The 18,162-nt window shown below is 36.0% G+C and overlaps 3 protein-coding genes across 3 annotated transcripts in view; 1 reads left to right on the forward strand and 2 right to left on the reverse strand.

Annotated features, from left to right (window-relative positions):
* Window positions 1-5,926, reverse strand: ALKBH1 (alkB homolog 1, histone H2A dioxygenase). Its single transcript, XM_026712513.2, has 6 exons — window positions 5,802-5,926; window positions 4,134-4,242; window positions 3,782-3,944; window positions 2,609-2,699; window positions 1,673-1,866; window positions 1-536 (listed from the first exon to the last, which is right to left on the reverse strand). Exons 1-6 carry the CDS (start codon window positions 5,916-5,918, stop codon window positions 116-118), a joined length of 1,095 nt encoding a protein of 364 aa, XP_026568298.1. The 5' UTR covers window positions 5,919-5,926; the 3' UTR covers window positions 1-115.
* Window positions 5,899-12,251, forward strand: SLIRP (SRA stem-loop interacting RNA binding protein). Its single transcript, XM_026712525.2, is given in 5 exon segments — window positions 5,899-6,101; window positions 7,732-7,790; window positions 11,263-11,367; window positions 12,125-12,147; window positions 12,149-12,251. Coding segments are annotated over 5 exon segments (291 nt in total). The 5' UTR covers window positions 5,899-6,028; the 3' UTR covers window positions 12,180-12,251.
* The window catches only part of SNW1 (SNW domain containing 1), an 18,178-nt gene continuing 11,421 nt past the window's right edge, over window positions 11,406-18,162 (reverse strand). The window contains exons 8-14 of the mRNA XM_026712499.2: window positions 17,425-17,490; window positions 16,884-17,000; window positions 16,587-16,728; window positions 15,861-15,957; window positions 14,754-14,871; window positions 12,900-13,066; window positions 11,406-12,819 (exon numbers count right to left, since the gene is read on the reverse strand). Coding sequence (XP_026568284.1) covers window positions 12,621-12,819; window positions 12,900-13,066; window positions 14,754-14,871; window positions 15,861-15,957; window positions 16,587-16,728; window positions 16,884-17,000; window positions 17,425-17,490 — 906 coding nt within the window. The 3' untranslated portion in view covers window positions 11,406-12,620. The remainder of the gene's footprint in view (window positions 12,820-12,899; window positions 13,067-14,753; window positions 14,872-15,860; window positions 15,958-16,586; window positions 16,729-16,883; window positions 17,001-17,424; window positions 17,491-18,162) is intronic.

Raw genomic sequence — 18,162 nt, forward strand, 5'->3', positions numbered from 1 at the left:
TGAAGTTCATATATATATTTATTTTCAGAGCTAATCAATTTTCTTTCTATGGCATATCCCATTTCTTCTGCTGTGTGTTGGCTTTTTGTGAAGTCATGATTAAAAAAAGATGAGCTCATTTGTTGGTAATAGGGTTGTGTGTTTTGGTTTCTGTATATTTTTCATGATAGTCTGCGGAGAAGACATTTTGTTTGTTCTGTGTCCAAGTTTCAGACAAGAAGCTCTGACCTTCAGCGAGTACCTGTCTCACAGTCATATTAATACGGGATGCTTCCAAATATCTGGCACATGTTTGCCAATCATCATTGGAGCAGGGCTCAATCACAGAATCTGCAGGAAAGTCAGCAGAGAGTGGTAGCTCTAAGGAAGAAGGCAAAGGCTTTCCTTCTAGATTGGGAAGGATCTTGGGAACTGCGTGATACAGCAGGCGGCTGAAACCAGACATTATCATAATGTCTCCGCTATGTGTGAACAGGACCACAGGGGTTTCATCTCGTTTCAATCCTCCCAGCAGAAATACGGATGACTGTCCGAAACTAGAAAGTTAATACAGAAAAAAAAAATGAGTTAGTAAAACTATAGCTACACACAAATATGAGACAACTTTATACTTTTTAAAACAATGTTCTCCTTTTAGTAAGCTATTCAAAAGCTTCATTATAATGCAGAATATTGAAACCACCAGACTTGTATCAAATTGGGTCTTGTTTTTACAAAGAATTAATTTACTTAGGAGATTACAAAACAATACCTCTTGAAACCTGTATACCTTATATCAGCCCTAAAACAAATCTGTACAGTTTTTGGAAAGGCCAACAAAACTTTAAATGTAACAGATTTAACAGATAAATATTATTATTATATTCCAAATATACCAGTACAAAGGAGGAGCATAATTCACTGAAATGATTGATTAAAGAAAAATAATGAAAATATAGATTTAGCTGAACAATTAATTACAGTTTATTTAATTAAATTACTTATTAAAGTTTAGCCTAACACTGGTTTTTACCTTGTAAAATTTCAGATGAGCAAACTACTTAAGCTATCTAGACAGAGTGGGAGCTAGTCATCCTTCTTCTGGATAGCATTCTGTAATTGGCCTTCTTAGTGCTTACATTGCCAGCAGGTCTATAGATGGGTTCATGAGCAGGGTCTACGAAGTAATCTTAACATAAGTGATGGATGGTATGAATGACAGAATAACTGAGTTGGAGGGGTCTTCTAGTCCAACACCCTTATCATTCCAGACAATTGGCTGTCAAATCTCTTCTTAAAAACCTCTAGTGATGGAACACTACAACTTCTGAAGGCAAGCTATTCCACAAATTAATTTACATCCCCTCAAAATTTCAAATGTGTCTACCAGTTCAAAGAACTTGGAGACCTATAGGTAAATAGGCTGAGTGATAGAGTTCATCAAGATATGTCATAAAATGATGTGAGGAAATAAGATGTGCCATTGAGAAAAGAAAGATCAAGATAAAATGAAATAAATAAAATGCTACTTACTATTTTGGTTTTCACATATTGTAGCTACCCTTTGGCCCTGAATCCCCGGTTTAAACCATCATTGGCATATCTGGTTATTATCTCCAGAAATGTAGGTCTGCACCTGTCAGAAGAATGTGTGAAATATACATAATATACATTTAAAAATATCTGCACTTACCTGAATGATAAAAGAGGTGGAGAAAGGTCCAGTTCAGATTCATCCACATGAATTCCTAAAGATGAATCAAAGTGATAATAGTTCAGGATCCCTGCTTCTGCTTGGAAGCTGGGAAATCCACAAGCTTTAGCCACCTGCTTTGACAGGAAAGCCAGATCAGATGGGAAAGGGGTATGGTTATCTGCTGAATATTTCTAGAAGAAAGCACAAAGAAGTTGCAAATATAATTTTTAAGTAACAAAGCCAGCATATAAGAAATATTTTAAAGTAATTTAAACTGAAATAATTTAAACTGAAGTTTAGGTTGCTACTTTTTAATAATCTAAAATGAACTTTAGGTTACTATCTAACTTAAAGTCCAGCATGCCAAAATTATAGAAGGAAAATAATTAATTTCTTTCTTGCAAACTCAAGTATAACAATTCTCTAAAATATGAAGTGCTATTACCTGAAGCAATTTCTCTCTGTGGTAGCTCATAAGGTTGGTTAAATGTTTTTAACTGAAATAGCAATTTTGCAGCGTAACTTAACTAACTTCCCCCACAGTGACTTAAAGCAACTTCAAAGCATAACTGAATTAATATATACTGTACTTTATATAGTGTTTTTGCCAACAATGCTTAAATGACTTAAAACAGATATATAATTCACAGTTTTTGTAACATGCCAGGACCCAGAATCTTGTACTTAGAAGGTTGGTAACCAGTCAGTTTTTATGAAGACCGGACAATTAAAAGCTCAAAGCTCATTGAGTTAACCTTGTCTGTAGCTGGCTGCTAAAGAATGCTTTTTTCAGTTCAGACTGACATTATGATTAGAATATTTTGGGTTAAAACCCTGGTGTATGATTGTGGTCCTTGGTGCCATCCATAGAAAAAATAAAAACAAATATTTGCTGTCACATCATTTAGGAGGCTCTATTGCCCTCTTGCATACCTTTGAATTCCAGTTATAGTGATAACCTAGAGTTACCCAGCGCAACTTTTCCAATAAGCTTTTTGGCTGTGATTTACTGGCACTTTTGTTTCTAAAAAGATAAAGAACAAGCAGTTTCAATTATAAAAAGTTCTACAAAAGTTTAACATGGAAAAGTTGCCTTATATGGCGATGGCATAAAAATTAATAAATAAAATGAAATGAGATCCCTGATATGGTTCTAAATAAAGCTGGTCAAAAAATTAACTTTCATACAGGTAGTCCTTGACCTACAATTGAGCAAATTGTAAGTCATTGTCATATGATGTCTCATTCAACAATCATGATGATTTGCTTAACAACTGAATGTGAAATAATGGGTTGTAGGTCTGTAATTGCCCCACAATTTTCTGCTTAGCAAGGCAGTTGCCAATCCCAATTGTGATAACTAAGCAAGGACATATAAATGTCAGATAGCCTTCTCCATTCCATAGCCTGCACAATGGGCTTCTTAAAAAGGCTTCTCTTCAGTAAGATGTAATAGGTCCATAGAACTTGGTAACACCAAAATATGCAGTTTATAACTTCTGGAGAAGGAAAACTCTGTTGAAAGTGAAGCCAATAACTGTACAGAATGAAGAGCCAGTGAAGAGATTGGCTTCTTGATAATTCCTCTCTGGATAAGGAAAGGACTTGAAATTGACCCCAAATGCTCTAGACATTTGCTACTTGTGTTGAGACTGAAAGACAGTGGGGATTTATAGCTCTGAGACAAGAGAATAATAGCCTTCTTCCTCAAACCATGTTGGCCACTTTTAAGAATGTTGGGTTTGCAAACTTCCTTTTCTAATCACTTTCATAAATTGCTCATTAACTGCTTTTTAGTTATTAACAACTTTCGGATTGACAAAAATCTGAAGACACCAAGTGAGCTTCTTTCAATCCTCAGCAAAGGAGGATTGAACACATATGACATTGGTTTTTAGCAACTGACTCATAGGGATTAAAAGTAGTCACAGCTTACAAGAAAGGAATGAAGAACCTACAACACAGGTTGTAGGTTTTGCCTTTACTGGGATGGGTGTGGCCTGCACGTGATGCATCTGGTGCGCGGGCCATCAATTTGACACCACTGACCTACAGCATAATGGCTATTGTGTTGTTTTACCAAGTTTGTTATGAGATATGACTTACCGAAGCTGAAATTTACTCTTTCCCCAGATATCAGTAATTTCTTCAGAAGACATATGCATGTCCAAATTGCACACATTAGGTTTCTGGATATATTTTTTTAGACACTGCTTCACCCAATGGCACTGAGAGCCCGGAAGAAAGGGATTATTAATATATATGAATCCTAGATAAAAATAAAAATGGGTGAAAAAGAAAAAATGTAGATGTGGCCTGTCCTGGACACTTAAATTATGAACACTTAAGAAAACAGAAACACAAGTATGTCTTTTCCAAAAATGTTGCATATATTATCAGTTGTTCTATTGACTAAGTTTAGATTTTATGTATGCTGAGATATCCAAAATATGCTCACCTGGATAATTATCTAGACTGTAAGCTTTCCATTGGGTAACTGGATGTAATCCTGCCCTGTAGGCATCTTGATCACTTACTGAGGTTAACTTCAGAGGATAGGTGACCACCTAGTTAAAAAAAATCCTTGAATATCAGATACCCAGAAAGATATCCATCCAGATTCTTGTGACAGGCCAGAATCCCACTCTAAGTGGGATAATGGATAAACATCCAACAGATTGTAATTTTAATTACAAATTATGCTAGAGAATAAGTAGGTAATCCTATAACCCAAACAGTTTACTTTCTATTTCAGAAAGTCGCTTGGGAGAGCATACTTATACTGCATTTATTGCTTTATTAACTGAGGACTAAGTCACCTGTCCAAGAACTGAGCAAGTCAGAAAACAATACAATAGTAATTTTAAATATGTTGTTAGTTAAATTAAAAGGAATCTTTTGTTATTGAAGATAGGACTTAATTCTTATCAGATTGCAAATATCAGGTGCACAAATCATTTTGCAGCAGAGAAATTCTATCTATCTAGAAAAGATAATGGGATCAGGATACAAAAAGAAATATGCAGGATTATTTTTGATAATCCAAACGTATTTTTTAAAAAATAAGAACCTGTAGAAGGGGAATTTTATTTTATTTTATTTTTAAATTCTCGTATGGCATGGTAGTTTCTATGTTATCCTCCATATTTCTTTTTAGAATTGATTACTGATCTTTCATCATCTGTCATTAGAAGTCAAAGGTCATAAAAGGAAGCACATTTTCCTTGCACAACATTATGGTACAAGCATAGTATATAAGCCAATGTTTACAATGCAGTAATCTCTCTTCAGACCAAAAAAAATAATAGCACAAGGATAAAATTATCTATAGAGCGTACATTTATTTAAGATTTGGTTGATCAGGGTAACAATCAGAGTTTATACTGTCCATCAGAAGGCTAAGATCCCAGCAGTTCTTGAATACAAGGTGATCATTTTGTTATTTCATCCAATGTTACTCAAGGGGATTTTCACTTTCACTTAGATTTCCAAGTTTCACTTGAAACTTCACAGAACAATGATAGGTTGGACTGACAGGCAGCAACCGACTCCAAATCCCCAAGTTTCTGTAGTTGAGGATCGATGAAAATCTGGTCTTCCTACTCCTCTTAACCCTTGCGCCATACTATTTAAAAAAAAATGCCGAGTTTTGAACCAGCGACATAACAGGCAAACGTTATCCTACCGGGATACTTTTAAACATCGTTTATGTTAACTATAACATGATTTTTATCCTCAAGGCTGCCACTAAACAATGGTTTGCGATTTAGCAGGTTCAAATACGGCCAATACTTTGCTTAATACTGCACCAAGATTGTGGGGGGGGGGAACCTTTAGAAACTGAGACCAGGAGGTATCGGCTGGTCAGAATTGGCCAAGCAAGTCTTTTCCTGCCATGATGTTTCATTGTCAAATGAAGACCTTCCCCAGATAGTTACAGCTAAGTCTTTGCGCCAATACGCGCGCCGGGAAGTTAAGGCGCCGAATGAGGAAAAACGTGCAGCACGTGCAGCGGAAAAGGGGAGGGTCTCTCAAAAGGAAGACCTTCCAGGCGTCTTTCCTGGCAGCAGAGACCGGTAGGATCCGCTCAGCAGGGCGAAGGGGTGGAGGGTTCCCTTCGGCTTACCTGCCGGCTCGCTGGCTTGGAGAAGTCAATCACCCCGGTAGGATCCGACCCCTCCCATCGCCGATAGAAACGAAAGAGGCGACGGAACGCATCTTCTTCCCGCGTGGCCGCCGCCATCTTAGCTCAAGGCGTGACTTTGCACGTTCTCCGCCGAGGCAGCGGAAGCCAGCCTCCCATTGGCTGGAAACCGCCTCGGCCGGGCAAGGTCGTTGTCCCCTCACTTTAAGATGGCTGCGAGGGGGGTTTCTCGGCGCGTCTTCGAGGTCTTCGTTAGGCGAATACCCTGGAACGTGGAGGAAAGTGAGTGGGAGAAGATGCATTTTCTGATGACAGTTAACGGGGTGCTAAGGATTTCCTTTCGCTTGCCGTTTGAGGGACTGAAAAGCTTTTGTTTCGCCAAAGGGTAGGGGTAGATCCCGGAGACAGCTCTCTTACTGGGCACGGGGATCCACTTTATTTCCTATGAAGAGGCAGAAGCGGATCCCCCTCCCCACCTTTCTATCCCAGCTGATGTCTTTCTTGCCGATACCTCTTGGTTTGAGGAGATGTCCCGGGTTTTGACTGCGATACATTTGTGTTCTTAACGAGGTGACAACTAGATGGCGCCGGTCAGGGGAGGATGAAGCTTTGGAGCCCGCGTGAAAGCTTTCAGTCTGGCCGTGTATTCCACTATATAGCGGAAATATTGTAATTGTAATTATTGTTTTATGTTTAGTATGTTTATTATACTTACGTTTATTAATCTTAGATTAACAACCACTTACTTGGAACTGCATATATATTCAGTCGTTATCTTAACAACTCTTAGGTCCTTGGTTATTGAACTGTTAAATGTTTACCAGTCCCAGACTGTGAATCGAATTGAAGATTAAATCAATAATGATAACAATTAACCAATGGAATAACTTGCCTCCAGAAGTTGTGGGTGCTCCAACACTGAAGGTTTTTAAGAAGACACTGGATAGCCACTTGTCAGAAATGGTATAGGTTCTCCTGCTTGAAGAGGGGGCTGGACTAGAAGACCTCCAAGGTCCCTTCCAACCCCTGTTATTATATACATCATGTTATGTTATGAATTGCTTAAAACAGAAGAGTTGTCACCAGTATTGTGTAGTTTCCTGTACAGACTGCAAGGTAGAAGAGAATGTTTAGTCCATTTAGCCATGGGCAGTGTGCTAACTTTGGTTTTATGTACACTAATTCTGGAATAAATGGACATGATATAAAGATTGGAACCTAGATTTATCTAGAATGTTATTTGTAGACAACCAGTGTGCATAGTGATAGTTCACTGTTTTATATGAACCCAGAAGATTGGGTTAGTTTCATTTTATTAGTAAATTGTGTGGTCTCAGTCAATGGGTTTCATCATTCATTTGAATTTGAATCTGTATTTTTTCTTCTGTGTTATGCTTGCTTTTAAAAAAATGTTTTTGGTCTTCATGCATTGTTGTATGGATAGAGGAACAAAGTAAACCTGTCTCATTCAGAGATCATCTGTTTAATCTGTGTTTCATTTGAATTACAAGCTGTAATTTTAGCTTTTTTATAACATTGATCAGAGAGTTATTAGGTTAAAAATTAATCAAATGTATAATTTTGTGAATGCTACTGTAGTTTTGAACAATTGTGAGGGTGTGATTTCCCCAAAAACTCACTGCCATCTCTGCATTGTAAAACTTTGAAATTTAAAGCCTAAAATTCTGAGCAGCATCAATTAAATTTAGTCACCCATTTCCAGTCAAATGCGTATTATATATTATCATCCCAAGGGGGTGTGAGAAATTTAGGGTGACCAGTCCTGCTCTGGAGGTCATTTTCTAAGCCCACAATAACTCACGCATCAATTGAGAAAATGGCTATTAGAAATTAGTTTGCTCCTGACTGCCTGAAATTTATTACATCGATATCTCCTGCCATTTTTTAAAAGGTGAACTACGAGAATATTTTACTCAGTTTGGAACTGTGAAGAAATGCATCCTGCCATTTGTAAGTATCATGGACATTAAATGATTTATTCAATGTAAAAATATTAAAATTATGTTTGACCAATGGTATTATTGGTAAATAAATAGGTAAGTAGATAGGCATGATATTTATAAAGGTTTTCTGGCAGATTTCTCTAACATATTGTCTTTTCAGGCAGTGTTTTTTAAAGTACCTCTCAGGTTCTTAAAATTAAAACTCTTTGCAAACTTATGTTGAAAAGTAATCCAGTATTAAAATCCCATCAAATAACTGTGAGAAGAGGTAACAGCAGTGTTTACTTTATTGTCATTGCCCCTCGCAGAACAAAATTAAATGCCATCTTCAGTGGACATCATACATAAGAAAACGATAAAAATAAAACAAAAACATCCTTCATGTTCTATACAATTGAATTGAAAACCTGATACTATATTAGTATTACACTATACAGTAGAATTCAGTATAGTTACTGCTCTGGGATGGAAACTGTTTTTCAGCCTGTTTGTCTTTGTTTTTATTATCCTGTACATCTGCCAGATGGCAATTAAAAAAAAGGGTGCCCAGGATGAGATGGATCTTTAAGAATGTTTTGAACTTTCTTGAGACAGCGGAAGCTATAAAGCTCTTCCAAGGAAGGGAGAGAGCAACCAGTGATCCTCTTGGTAACGATATTAACCCTCTGGAGCGCTGTCCTATCTGCCACTGTGCAATTAGCAAACCATACACAGGTGCAGTAAGTTAAAATACTCTCTATAGTGCAGTGGTAGAAAGCCAACTTAATTTTTTAAATTTTGTCAACTTAATTTTTTTAATATGGTAAATATCGATAAATGTAATCCATACAAACAAGCTTTTTGGAGTCCTCCATAATTATTAAAAATTGGAAAGGATCCTGAAAGAAAAAAGTTTAAGACAACTGCTCTAGGTTATTTTAATGTAAGTAGTTAAAAGTTTGGGAATTCTTTAAAACTTAATCTTGCAGTACTGTGATCTACAATGTGATGCAAACGTCATCTGTGGAATGAGGTCATTAAGCAGTCTAACATCATGTGTTTATTGTATATATAATAAAACCCACATTCACATTATTTAACAGGAAAAGTATGTGAAATTTTAGATTTTGTAACTGGTGGTATCTCCTTTAGTATCAGTGACTACAACCATTTTTGAGATATCTATTGATCAGTGCTGCTCAGTAGTTTGGAGATATTTTGACCATTCTTTTTTATAGAACTTCTTCAGCTCATTTATATATTTGGATATGTTAGCAATTGCAAACTGTCCACATCTGAGGCAGCAAATTCCACCTTAATCTCACTTGTCTATAAAATGTTTTAATTACCTACTAGATGTCTACATTCAGACTGCTTCTGTCCAGTTTGTCAATGTGCTTTTGGGGTAGTAGTTTCTTTTATGGAGAGGATCCTTCTAGCTCAATTTTATCTGACTTCTTAAAAGAGCTCATTATTCTAATTAAATTTCCCAACAATCAGTGAAAGTATTGGCTGTTGGTTCAGTGGACACGTTGCAGCATTTGTGTTGTTTCACCAGAATTTCCTATCTGAATAATTCTTATTCAAGCACTGACAACATTGTAGACATAATACTTCAAGCTTATGGATAAGGATTCACAAATTTTTCATCACTACTGTACTTTCCATAATACTAAGCCTGCATAGTTTCTTTTAGGCTTTATTTTTTAGTCACTGAAGGGATGAGGACTATAGTTTAACATACTTGTGGGGCAGTGGTGGGATTCAAATATTGTTGCCACTGGTTTGGTGGGCGCACCTTGCCCGCGTGCACACACTTTACATGCATGCATGTGCACTTTGCGCAGGTGCAGAGCCTCCACAATCTCCCAATCGCTTCAGCAGCTGCTGTGCAGCATTATTCTACGCTGTGCAAAGCAGCTGCGCTTCAAATTCAGCGGATAAACGTGAGTATGGGAGCTCAGGCAGGCAGGTGGGCCCAACAGCAGAGCCATTAGAGCAGCGGAGGGAACCGGTTTGGTCTCCGCTGCTCATCGTTCCTACCGACACTCTAGAACCAGTTGAATACCACCACTGTTGTTGGGCACCAAATTGATAGGCTTTGGTGGGAAGGTATGTGTTCCATGAGCCTTAGCCAGAGAAATCTCTTTGGACAATGCTGGCTACCTCAACTGAGAACCACCCCTTAAGTGTTGGACACAACTGGACAGGGTAACATTTACTTTTGCCTTTTTAGTTCAACATACTTGTAGGGCAGCAAATTGATGAGGCTAAATTATTAACTTTCCTATTTTCCTAGTAAACATTTTTTATCTGGGAAGAAAAGTTATTTTTTATAAACACAGGAAGTTTTGTGTAGTGAAAGTGATTTATCCCTTGCCATGGATGACTTCAATTCTATTCAGGTTTTAAACATAAGTGTAAGGTATGAGATCCAGGACAAGCTTATCATATAAAAATAATTCTTTTTCTTCTTCCATGATCATATTTGGAATAATTCAAAGATAATTTCCCCTCTTACCAGCCAATAAAAACTGTTCACTATCAAGAATGCAATCTTAAGGTTTTACGGTATCTTATTTTTACTGGAAATGCTTTTATTATAACTAAGGTATTCTGGAATTAGAAATGCGTGAAAATATTTTATACAGAATCTTGTTTCATTGTACAAAATAAAGCATATTCATTTATGATGTACATAGCTGTTGTAAAGCTGACATCTTTGCTTTAGCTTTCAGAACTATTTGGCATACCAGTGCTTTTTGTAGTACTATTTGCTTCATATGCACAATGCATGTGAAATTGAACACTCTTGTTCATTGCTGCTTTAAAAGAAAATGGTGGCTTGTCTGCCTTTCTTAGCTGATTGTAGATATGATTTAGTCATCCTTGAATAATTTGACTTCCACTGATTTAATAGGATAAGTGCACTTCTGTTCTAAATTCCCCCCGAATTAATAGGACTTGGTATATAATTTCAGGTATTTTGCTGAAAATTTTGCATGTTTAACATTAAAAAGAAAGATTAACTGTTATATTACCGTAACCCATGTAAAATGTCTGGAAGTGGAGCAGCGCATACACCAGTATATATAAATTTGAGTAAACAATCAAATACACCTTATTGCCTAATATTTTAAAATCCTTTATTAACATAGTGTGATCATACACACAACTATTTAAAAGTACGCTGAATTGAATTGGGAGTTACTTTCAGAAAAATGCATACACTGTACTTTAGTATTTTGTATTCAATAAGTACAAGAAAAATAAACACCAATACCATTCTCTCTAAAACTATTGTTCCATAAGACAGTTTCTATCAAATTTGTTACATATTGGGAAATGGTTTCTAGTTTACCTAACAGATAACATAATTTGTGTGTTCAGCAGTTTGAAAACAAACTCTCAGCAGTAACTAACCATGAATAGTTTCCAAATGTAAAGAGGAAATTTATTCAGATATATGGATGAACTAATATATTCTCTTTAATATTCAGAATACAGAAACAGGGTTCCATAAAGGTTTTGGCTGGATTGGATTTGCTACAGAAGAAAGTCGCAATACTGTTTTGTTGAAAGATCATATGTTTGAAGGGTCACAGGTAATTTCAATTCTTTTAAGATATATCAAATGCCTCTGTTTATTTCAAAGAAAGCTTCTTTATTCTGTTACTTATACATATTTTAAAAAACCAGTTTCTACAATTAAGTAACAGTTAAAAGCAGGATATGCAAAGCATTTCGTGCATGGACTGTACATGCTAGAATCAAAATGTACATTCTGAGATGGGAGACAGCAAAGAAAACGAAAATCCAGTGATACAAGGCAATAGCAAACAGAAAAAAGACACTGGGACAGTTGGTAGAAAGAAGTGACATGCTGGCTGGAGTATAGACATTGTAATGCTTGAATTCATGTAAAGTTGTTGCAGCAATCAAAGAAGAGGAAGAGACTGGTACTTCAATGATCAGAGGAAAGAACATGTAGGTATGAAAAAAGGAGAAAGGGCACAGAATGTAGCTGCCTTCCTTCACTTGTTCTGCAAGACAATCCAAAATTTGTCTTGCTAAAAATTTACAACAAAGAAGCTCCAAATGTTGGGATAGGTCTTATAAATTCAGCTATGGCATTTCTTCTGTGCATGGGACAAGATAAATGGTCCTTATCACATGCCTCTCTAAAAGTACACTGCAGTAGGGGTAACTTACGTTCAATGTAGATCGATGTCTGAAAGGTACACAGTAGTAATCTGCATAGATAATGCAGACTATATTGAAAATATTAATACATGGCCCAGATTTTTTGGTTAAAAAATTGAAAATGGGTATTGAGTTGTTTTTTTTTGTCTTATCTTTCAGCTTGAAGTTAAACGTCAAGAAAAAACAAGATGAAATATTTGCTAATACCAATTAAAAGGAAGGAGCCTTTATTTAATTGCTATGTAAAGAAATTAAAATAAACTTCGGTATGTATATATTCATCTTAGTTAATTGAGTGCAACTGCTCCTTTCAGATTAAATGGAACTGGATAGTTACATCAGAGCAAATCAGTTAGTACTCTTCCCTTATTTCAAGTACAATACATAGCAGAAATAGAGAAAATTATATACAAGAGAATATTCCTGGAATAACATTTTAAAGTAAAGAATACATCATTCCTTGTCTGTTGAAACAAAAGATGAACATACTTAGAAACCAAGATACAGAACCTATGTTATTCAGCAATCTGCTTTTTCTTTTCTCCTCTATTCCATAGGGAAATGTTGCCTTTGAACGCTCATGGTACATTATTTTCAGTACAGAGCTAGTTAAAGCCCTGAATCCAGTCTCAGCAGTCAGAGAGAAATCAGTTTTTTACTCTTTCCTCCTTTTTTTGCCTTCATGATCATGTTCTTTAGGGCGGTTGCTATCAGAAGGTCTTTTAGAGCCCCCGTGCTGTTTTGCCTCCTCCAAAAATTTGTCTAGACCAAAAGGATCTTCCTCAAATTGAACTGGTCCTTCTCTTCCTCTTTGTCTACGATCTGAGCCAGAAAATTCCTTATCAGGAACAAACCTGGAAGAGGCAAGAAAGCAGAAAATGTAATATATTTCTTGTAAAAATCCAATCACTGAGATTCACATTAATTTCCCTACCTGTTAGTACTTTTTATTCTTGTTTCCAAATCATCACCATACATGTCCTTATCCACATTTTTACTTGGTCTGTATATATTTTGGGCCATGTCTTTACCACTTCTCCAGGGCTGATCGTAGACATTATAAATTTCATCTTCTCCTCCTGCAAAGCCACTGTCCATGCCCTGTCAAGTATAGGAATAATTCACATAGTTAGGATAACAAGAAACAAATTCCAGAAGTGAGCCATCTCAAAAACCAACCATGATATTGACCTACCGACTGGATAAACTTACTAAAAAGCAAACAGAGAACTATGGAGTCTTTATAACTACACATATGATAAGCCTTCCTGTTTTCACTCTTTTAATCACTCTTGCCTCTTAAAGTGGCTATGAAAAAAAGGCAAAACATACAAAAAATGTAAGATGTGGATGAAGGAGAGAAGCTTAATTTCAGTGAAGTTTTTGACAAGGTTCCATGCGACATTTTAATTGTCAACTCTTGATATTTGGATAGTACTATAGAAAAGAATCTCAAAGGGCTGGCATATTGCACTTATGTCGTTGGAGAGCAGTAACCAAGTATTTAGTTTAGGAGAAAAAAATGCAGGGTGTAAGATATAAGGTAGGGAATTTATGGCTTGGGAACACTACATTTGAGAAGAGCTTGGGTATAGTAATTTACAACAACTGAATATGAATCAACAGCGAGACAATTGCTAATATGGCTCTGTGTTGCATTAGAAAAAACTTCAAAGCCTTTATACTTAGCACTGATGATTCCACTTCCAGGAGGATATGAATAAATGAGAAAAAGTTCAGAGGAAGACATAATAGCTTTGTACAAGAACATAAATGTAAACTGTGGGGAAGCTAACAAAAAACTTTCAAGGCCACAGAAATTAAGACCACAAATAATGGTCAGAAGTGACAGCTAACTAGATGTCATTAACATATACAGGTCATCCTTGCTTATCAACCACTTCTCTGACAACTGTTGAAGTTATGACAGCAGTGAAAAAGATGACTCAGAACAGGTCCTCAAGGTTATAACTGTCAGCATCCCCTTGGTTACGTGATCACAATATCAACTATTTAGAACAACATCCTGCAGTCACATGATCATCATTTGTGAGCTTCACAGCCAGCTTCTAACATGTCTTCCTGCTTTTGATGTGTAGAAAAGCAAATGGAAAAGGGATACTTGAAGTCCCTCTCCAATTTCTCTTGGGGGGCGGGGAGAGCTAGAGCAAAGGAAATTTCCTGTGAATGAATCACTTGCTCTTCTCCCCACCTCCTTAAAAGAGAAGAGATTGGAGACAGGAGGAACAAGAGACAACTCAGGATAGTTTGAGAGAAAGAGTGAAGATGGCTCCTCCCTAGTAGTTCCAGAGTATATGTTATTGAAGGGGAGGGAGAAGTAGCATACTATACTTCGACAAGATTCTATCCTTAGGCGAGGAACAATAAAGAAATCTCTCTTAAAGAATCACTTTTCTTTTTTGGTTTCTGAAGACTGATAGGTTAGGCAAACAAAACTTCACTAATCTTGTCTCTTTCCAAGCAGTCACACGATTTCCTTTTTAGTGGCCACTTCACTTAGTGGTGGAGTTGCCAGTTCCATTTAATTAATACAGGCACTACCTGTAATCCCTTTCAACCATATACTAGAATGGGGAAATCCTAAGGCACAGTGTGCTTTCATACAAATCTTTTGCATTCCAATTTTGATCATAAATTGAAGACTACCTGTGAAAGTATAATGCTAACCAGAATTTAAGCACAGGCTCAACAGCAAATTACCTTAAGAATTAAATGTAAGATACTCAGTATACCAATGGCCCTTTTATGTACTTGTGGAATTCCTTACCTTATTTTGGTTGAATAGTCTCTGGTCATATTGAATTTCATTGGATGTTCGAGGATTAGGAACGCCCAATGCAATGACTTCGCTAATATCTCTGTTCTCATTTCTCTGTAGTTTCGACCTGAATTTAACAATATTGCATTTCTAGGTTACATAATATCAATTATTTACACTTAGCCACTTATTAATAATAATTAACAGTTAGCCTCACTTTTCCTTCTAAATGGGCAGAGAGCTATATTGCAAAGTGATTAGACTAGAGTTATGGGATTTCATTTTGCTCTTCTTTTCTATCTTTCCCGGATTCCAAATCTATCTGGAGAAGAGTCAAGAAATACATAGGCAAAAAAACCCAATTCAACTATTCTTGCTGTACTAGCAATGTACTAGTTACGATCTAGAATATATTTGATCTTTTGGCCATATAATAGTCTTTTATTGCTTATATCTTCTGCAAAAATTGACCAGAGGTGTATTACTACAGGTTATAAATTATATTTGTTCCCCAGGTATATTTAGATGCCAATTAGCATGTATAAATTTTCTAGTTACTAATTAGTTTATTAAGTAGGAAATGGGTGAACTGCAAATAGGAAAAATTTATTTTACACAAATTGATTTTAAAATCAGCTAGAAAAAAGTCAATCTTGTATAGATAAAAAAAATAAATTAAAATTTGCCTGGTAAATATAAAGGATGAAAATGAAGGAAAATGTAAAGGATGCATCAAAGAAGTTTTATGTTCAGAATGAACTTTAGTCCTGCTCTTTGGATAAAACATCACAGCTTTTATATCAAGGTGTAGAATTTGAACTTTATATCTTACAATGTCAGGTGCTTAGCAATGTCCTTCTTTTGAGATAATGTAATAAAGTAATAATGCAATGCTACACAGACGTTTGGTTTTTCTGTATTATTTTAAGAACCACTGGCAATACTATTGTCTCAACATTTCTGAAGAGATTATTGCAGTACATAAAGGATCATTCTGGCAAAGAAGTACAATCTGAGAGAACAGTTATGAGACAATTGTTGTTTTTAATCTTCATATTATTTTTTTCTTGTTGTACAAGGAAAGGTGTCAACTATATATTAGTTGAACAATTTTACCTTTTATCAGGGGCTGCTCTGGAAAGATTCCGGTCATGCTGCCTTTCTTTTCGCCTGTCATGTCTGATTTCATCACGCTCCCTAACTTCACCATCCTCTATAGATAAATTTGAGATACAAGGTATTATAAAGTTAATTGAAAAGTGGTCAAATATTTCTTCCCCAATAATGTTTAATGTGATTGACATTCATTAAGTTATTTATTCAATAAAAATAACTGAAGATTAATATTTGAGAACATTACTAAATTATGGAATGTAACTATTTCATGGATGGGCAACATATTTGGGACAAAGGGACAAACAATTTAATATTTTTGGGGAAACTGATGTCTACAAAGCATATGGGACCTAGAATTATTTTGGGAATTAATACATACTTGATTTTAGGGCTTATATAGCCTTCCTTTATTTCCCACTTGAAAAGGGAAGGAAATTTAACAACTGTGAGTAGAGAGGGAATGCAAAGGGGCAAAATAGAATGGATTGGTTGCATCTGGCTCTAGAACTACAGGTTCTCTTAATTCATTTTTATATGAGCATACATGCAATCACGTGGCAATCGTGTACACAAAAAAGCAGTATACATGAAGAGGTAGACTGATAAGATAAAACAGACCATTCCTGCTGATACATTGCAATCTTCCCAACAAGATTAACTGTTCAACAACTGGTTTAAGAAAAAATATTTGAAATATTACAAAATGAAGCACTTGAAAAGTGGTACCCTTTTCCATATGAGTTTTGATTCCAGCTCTTCGTTCCCTGGCCTTCTGGGCCATTTCCCGAAGTTTCTCCTCATGTTTCTCTTTTTCCTTCTGTGCCATCTTGCGTTCTACCTGGGCCCGCATTTCTACAGCCTCACGAGCCTATACAAAATTAGAATATAAGCAATTATGATAGCAATGTTACATTACACTTTGGATTATAGTATAAAAATGCAGATACATCCCAGAATTTGGCTACACAGAATATTGAGCAGCTATCTTATTGTGGAGATGGGTAGCCTGAAAAAACAACAGACCTTTCTATCAGCAATGTAAAGGGCTTCTGCCAATTTAGCAAAGTTTTCATTAATGTGTACAGTCTGCAATCCTCTACCATCTGCAGCCAGGCGTTTGTCTAACGGGATAGTGTAACCCTGCAATAAAAAGAGAAAAGAGATTTAATTACCATAAAAAGTATCTGTACTACAAAAGTAGGTTCATAATTTTAATTTCAGTGGAATGGCAGGAAAATTAGTCTATATGCTGCTTAATAAATATTTATTTTGAACTGTTATTATGGAGACATTTAAAATACTTTCGCTATTGTGCTATAATTACACTAAACAAGTCTCCATTTGTGGAACTACTTTCAGTGATTAGCAATTGACATTGTTGCCCTACCCTACCCAAGTTGTTATTCTAATATGAGACTAATGGGGAAAAACAAGCAAATTTTTTTTAAAAAAAGTAGCTTGTTTACTCCGTTCTAGTTATTTCAAAGTAATACAAATTGTTCATTTTCAAGTGCGATTCTTAGGATGCTATCTTTAGGCTATGTCATTGTAACAAATTAATTACCTTTGCATTTTTCCAGTTTGAAATACAAGGTGGAATTTTCCATTCTTGCTGCTCCTTTACAGTCATCTACACAGAAAAAAGAAAAGTTTTTTTTTCTTCTCAATGGAAAGGAAATTTCTAAATACTATAGCAACAATACTATAACAACTGTCTATTTACAACAAACTGGTTTTGAAGATCTTTTGGAAAGTGAATAAAATAACTTTTCAATAATCTGAAGTACAAAGGTGGAATTTTTAAAACCAAACACATTCTTTCTTAGAAGCACAAGGTCTAAGGAGGAATCCATTTAGGTCAACTTTGAATTGCAAACTGAGAATTTCCATGCATCCTCACTCCTGATAGTTTTTCCTAATATTGATCGTTTTGAAAGCAACTTTGGCAAGTATCAGCTCAAAGAACATGCTATCTTTCTGCAAAGTGCTTACTGCGCCATCTGAGCAGTTGATAGGAATGTAAGCAAGTGCTCACCGTGCTGAAGTATTTACAGAACTATTTACTTTTTCTGCCGATTGTCCAACTCTATAGTATTATTTTATATACTGTATATATGGCAAGAATAATCATGCATGAGATCCCATGATAATCATCTCCCTTCCCAGCAGAGTGGACAGGGAAGCCATGTTATCCTCTTAAGCCTTGCCTTCTGATGGGCCTTTGGAAGCATGTCTTTTATACTGCAGGCCCAGTCCTATGGAACATCCTCTCTCCAAAATCCAGGAGGTCTCCTCTCTTTTA

The sequence above is a fragment of the Pseudonaja textilis genome, chromosome 1 (assembly GCF_049901715.1).
Source record: "Pseudonaja textilis isolate UNSWEBS1 chromosome 1, rPseTex1.2, whole genome shotgun sequence".
NCBI classification, from domain to species: domain Eukaryota; kingdom Metazoa; phylum Chordata; class Lepidosauria; order Squamata; family Elapidae; genus Pseudonaja; species Pseudonaja textilis.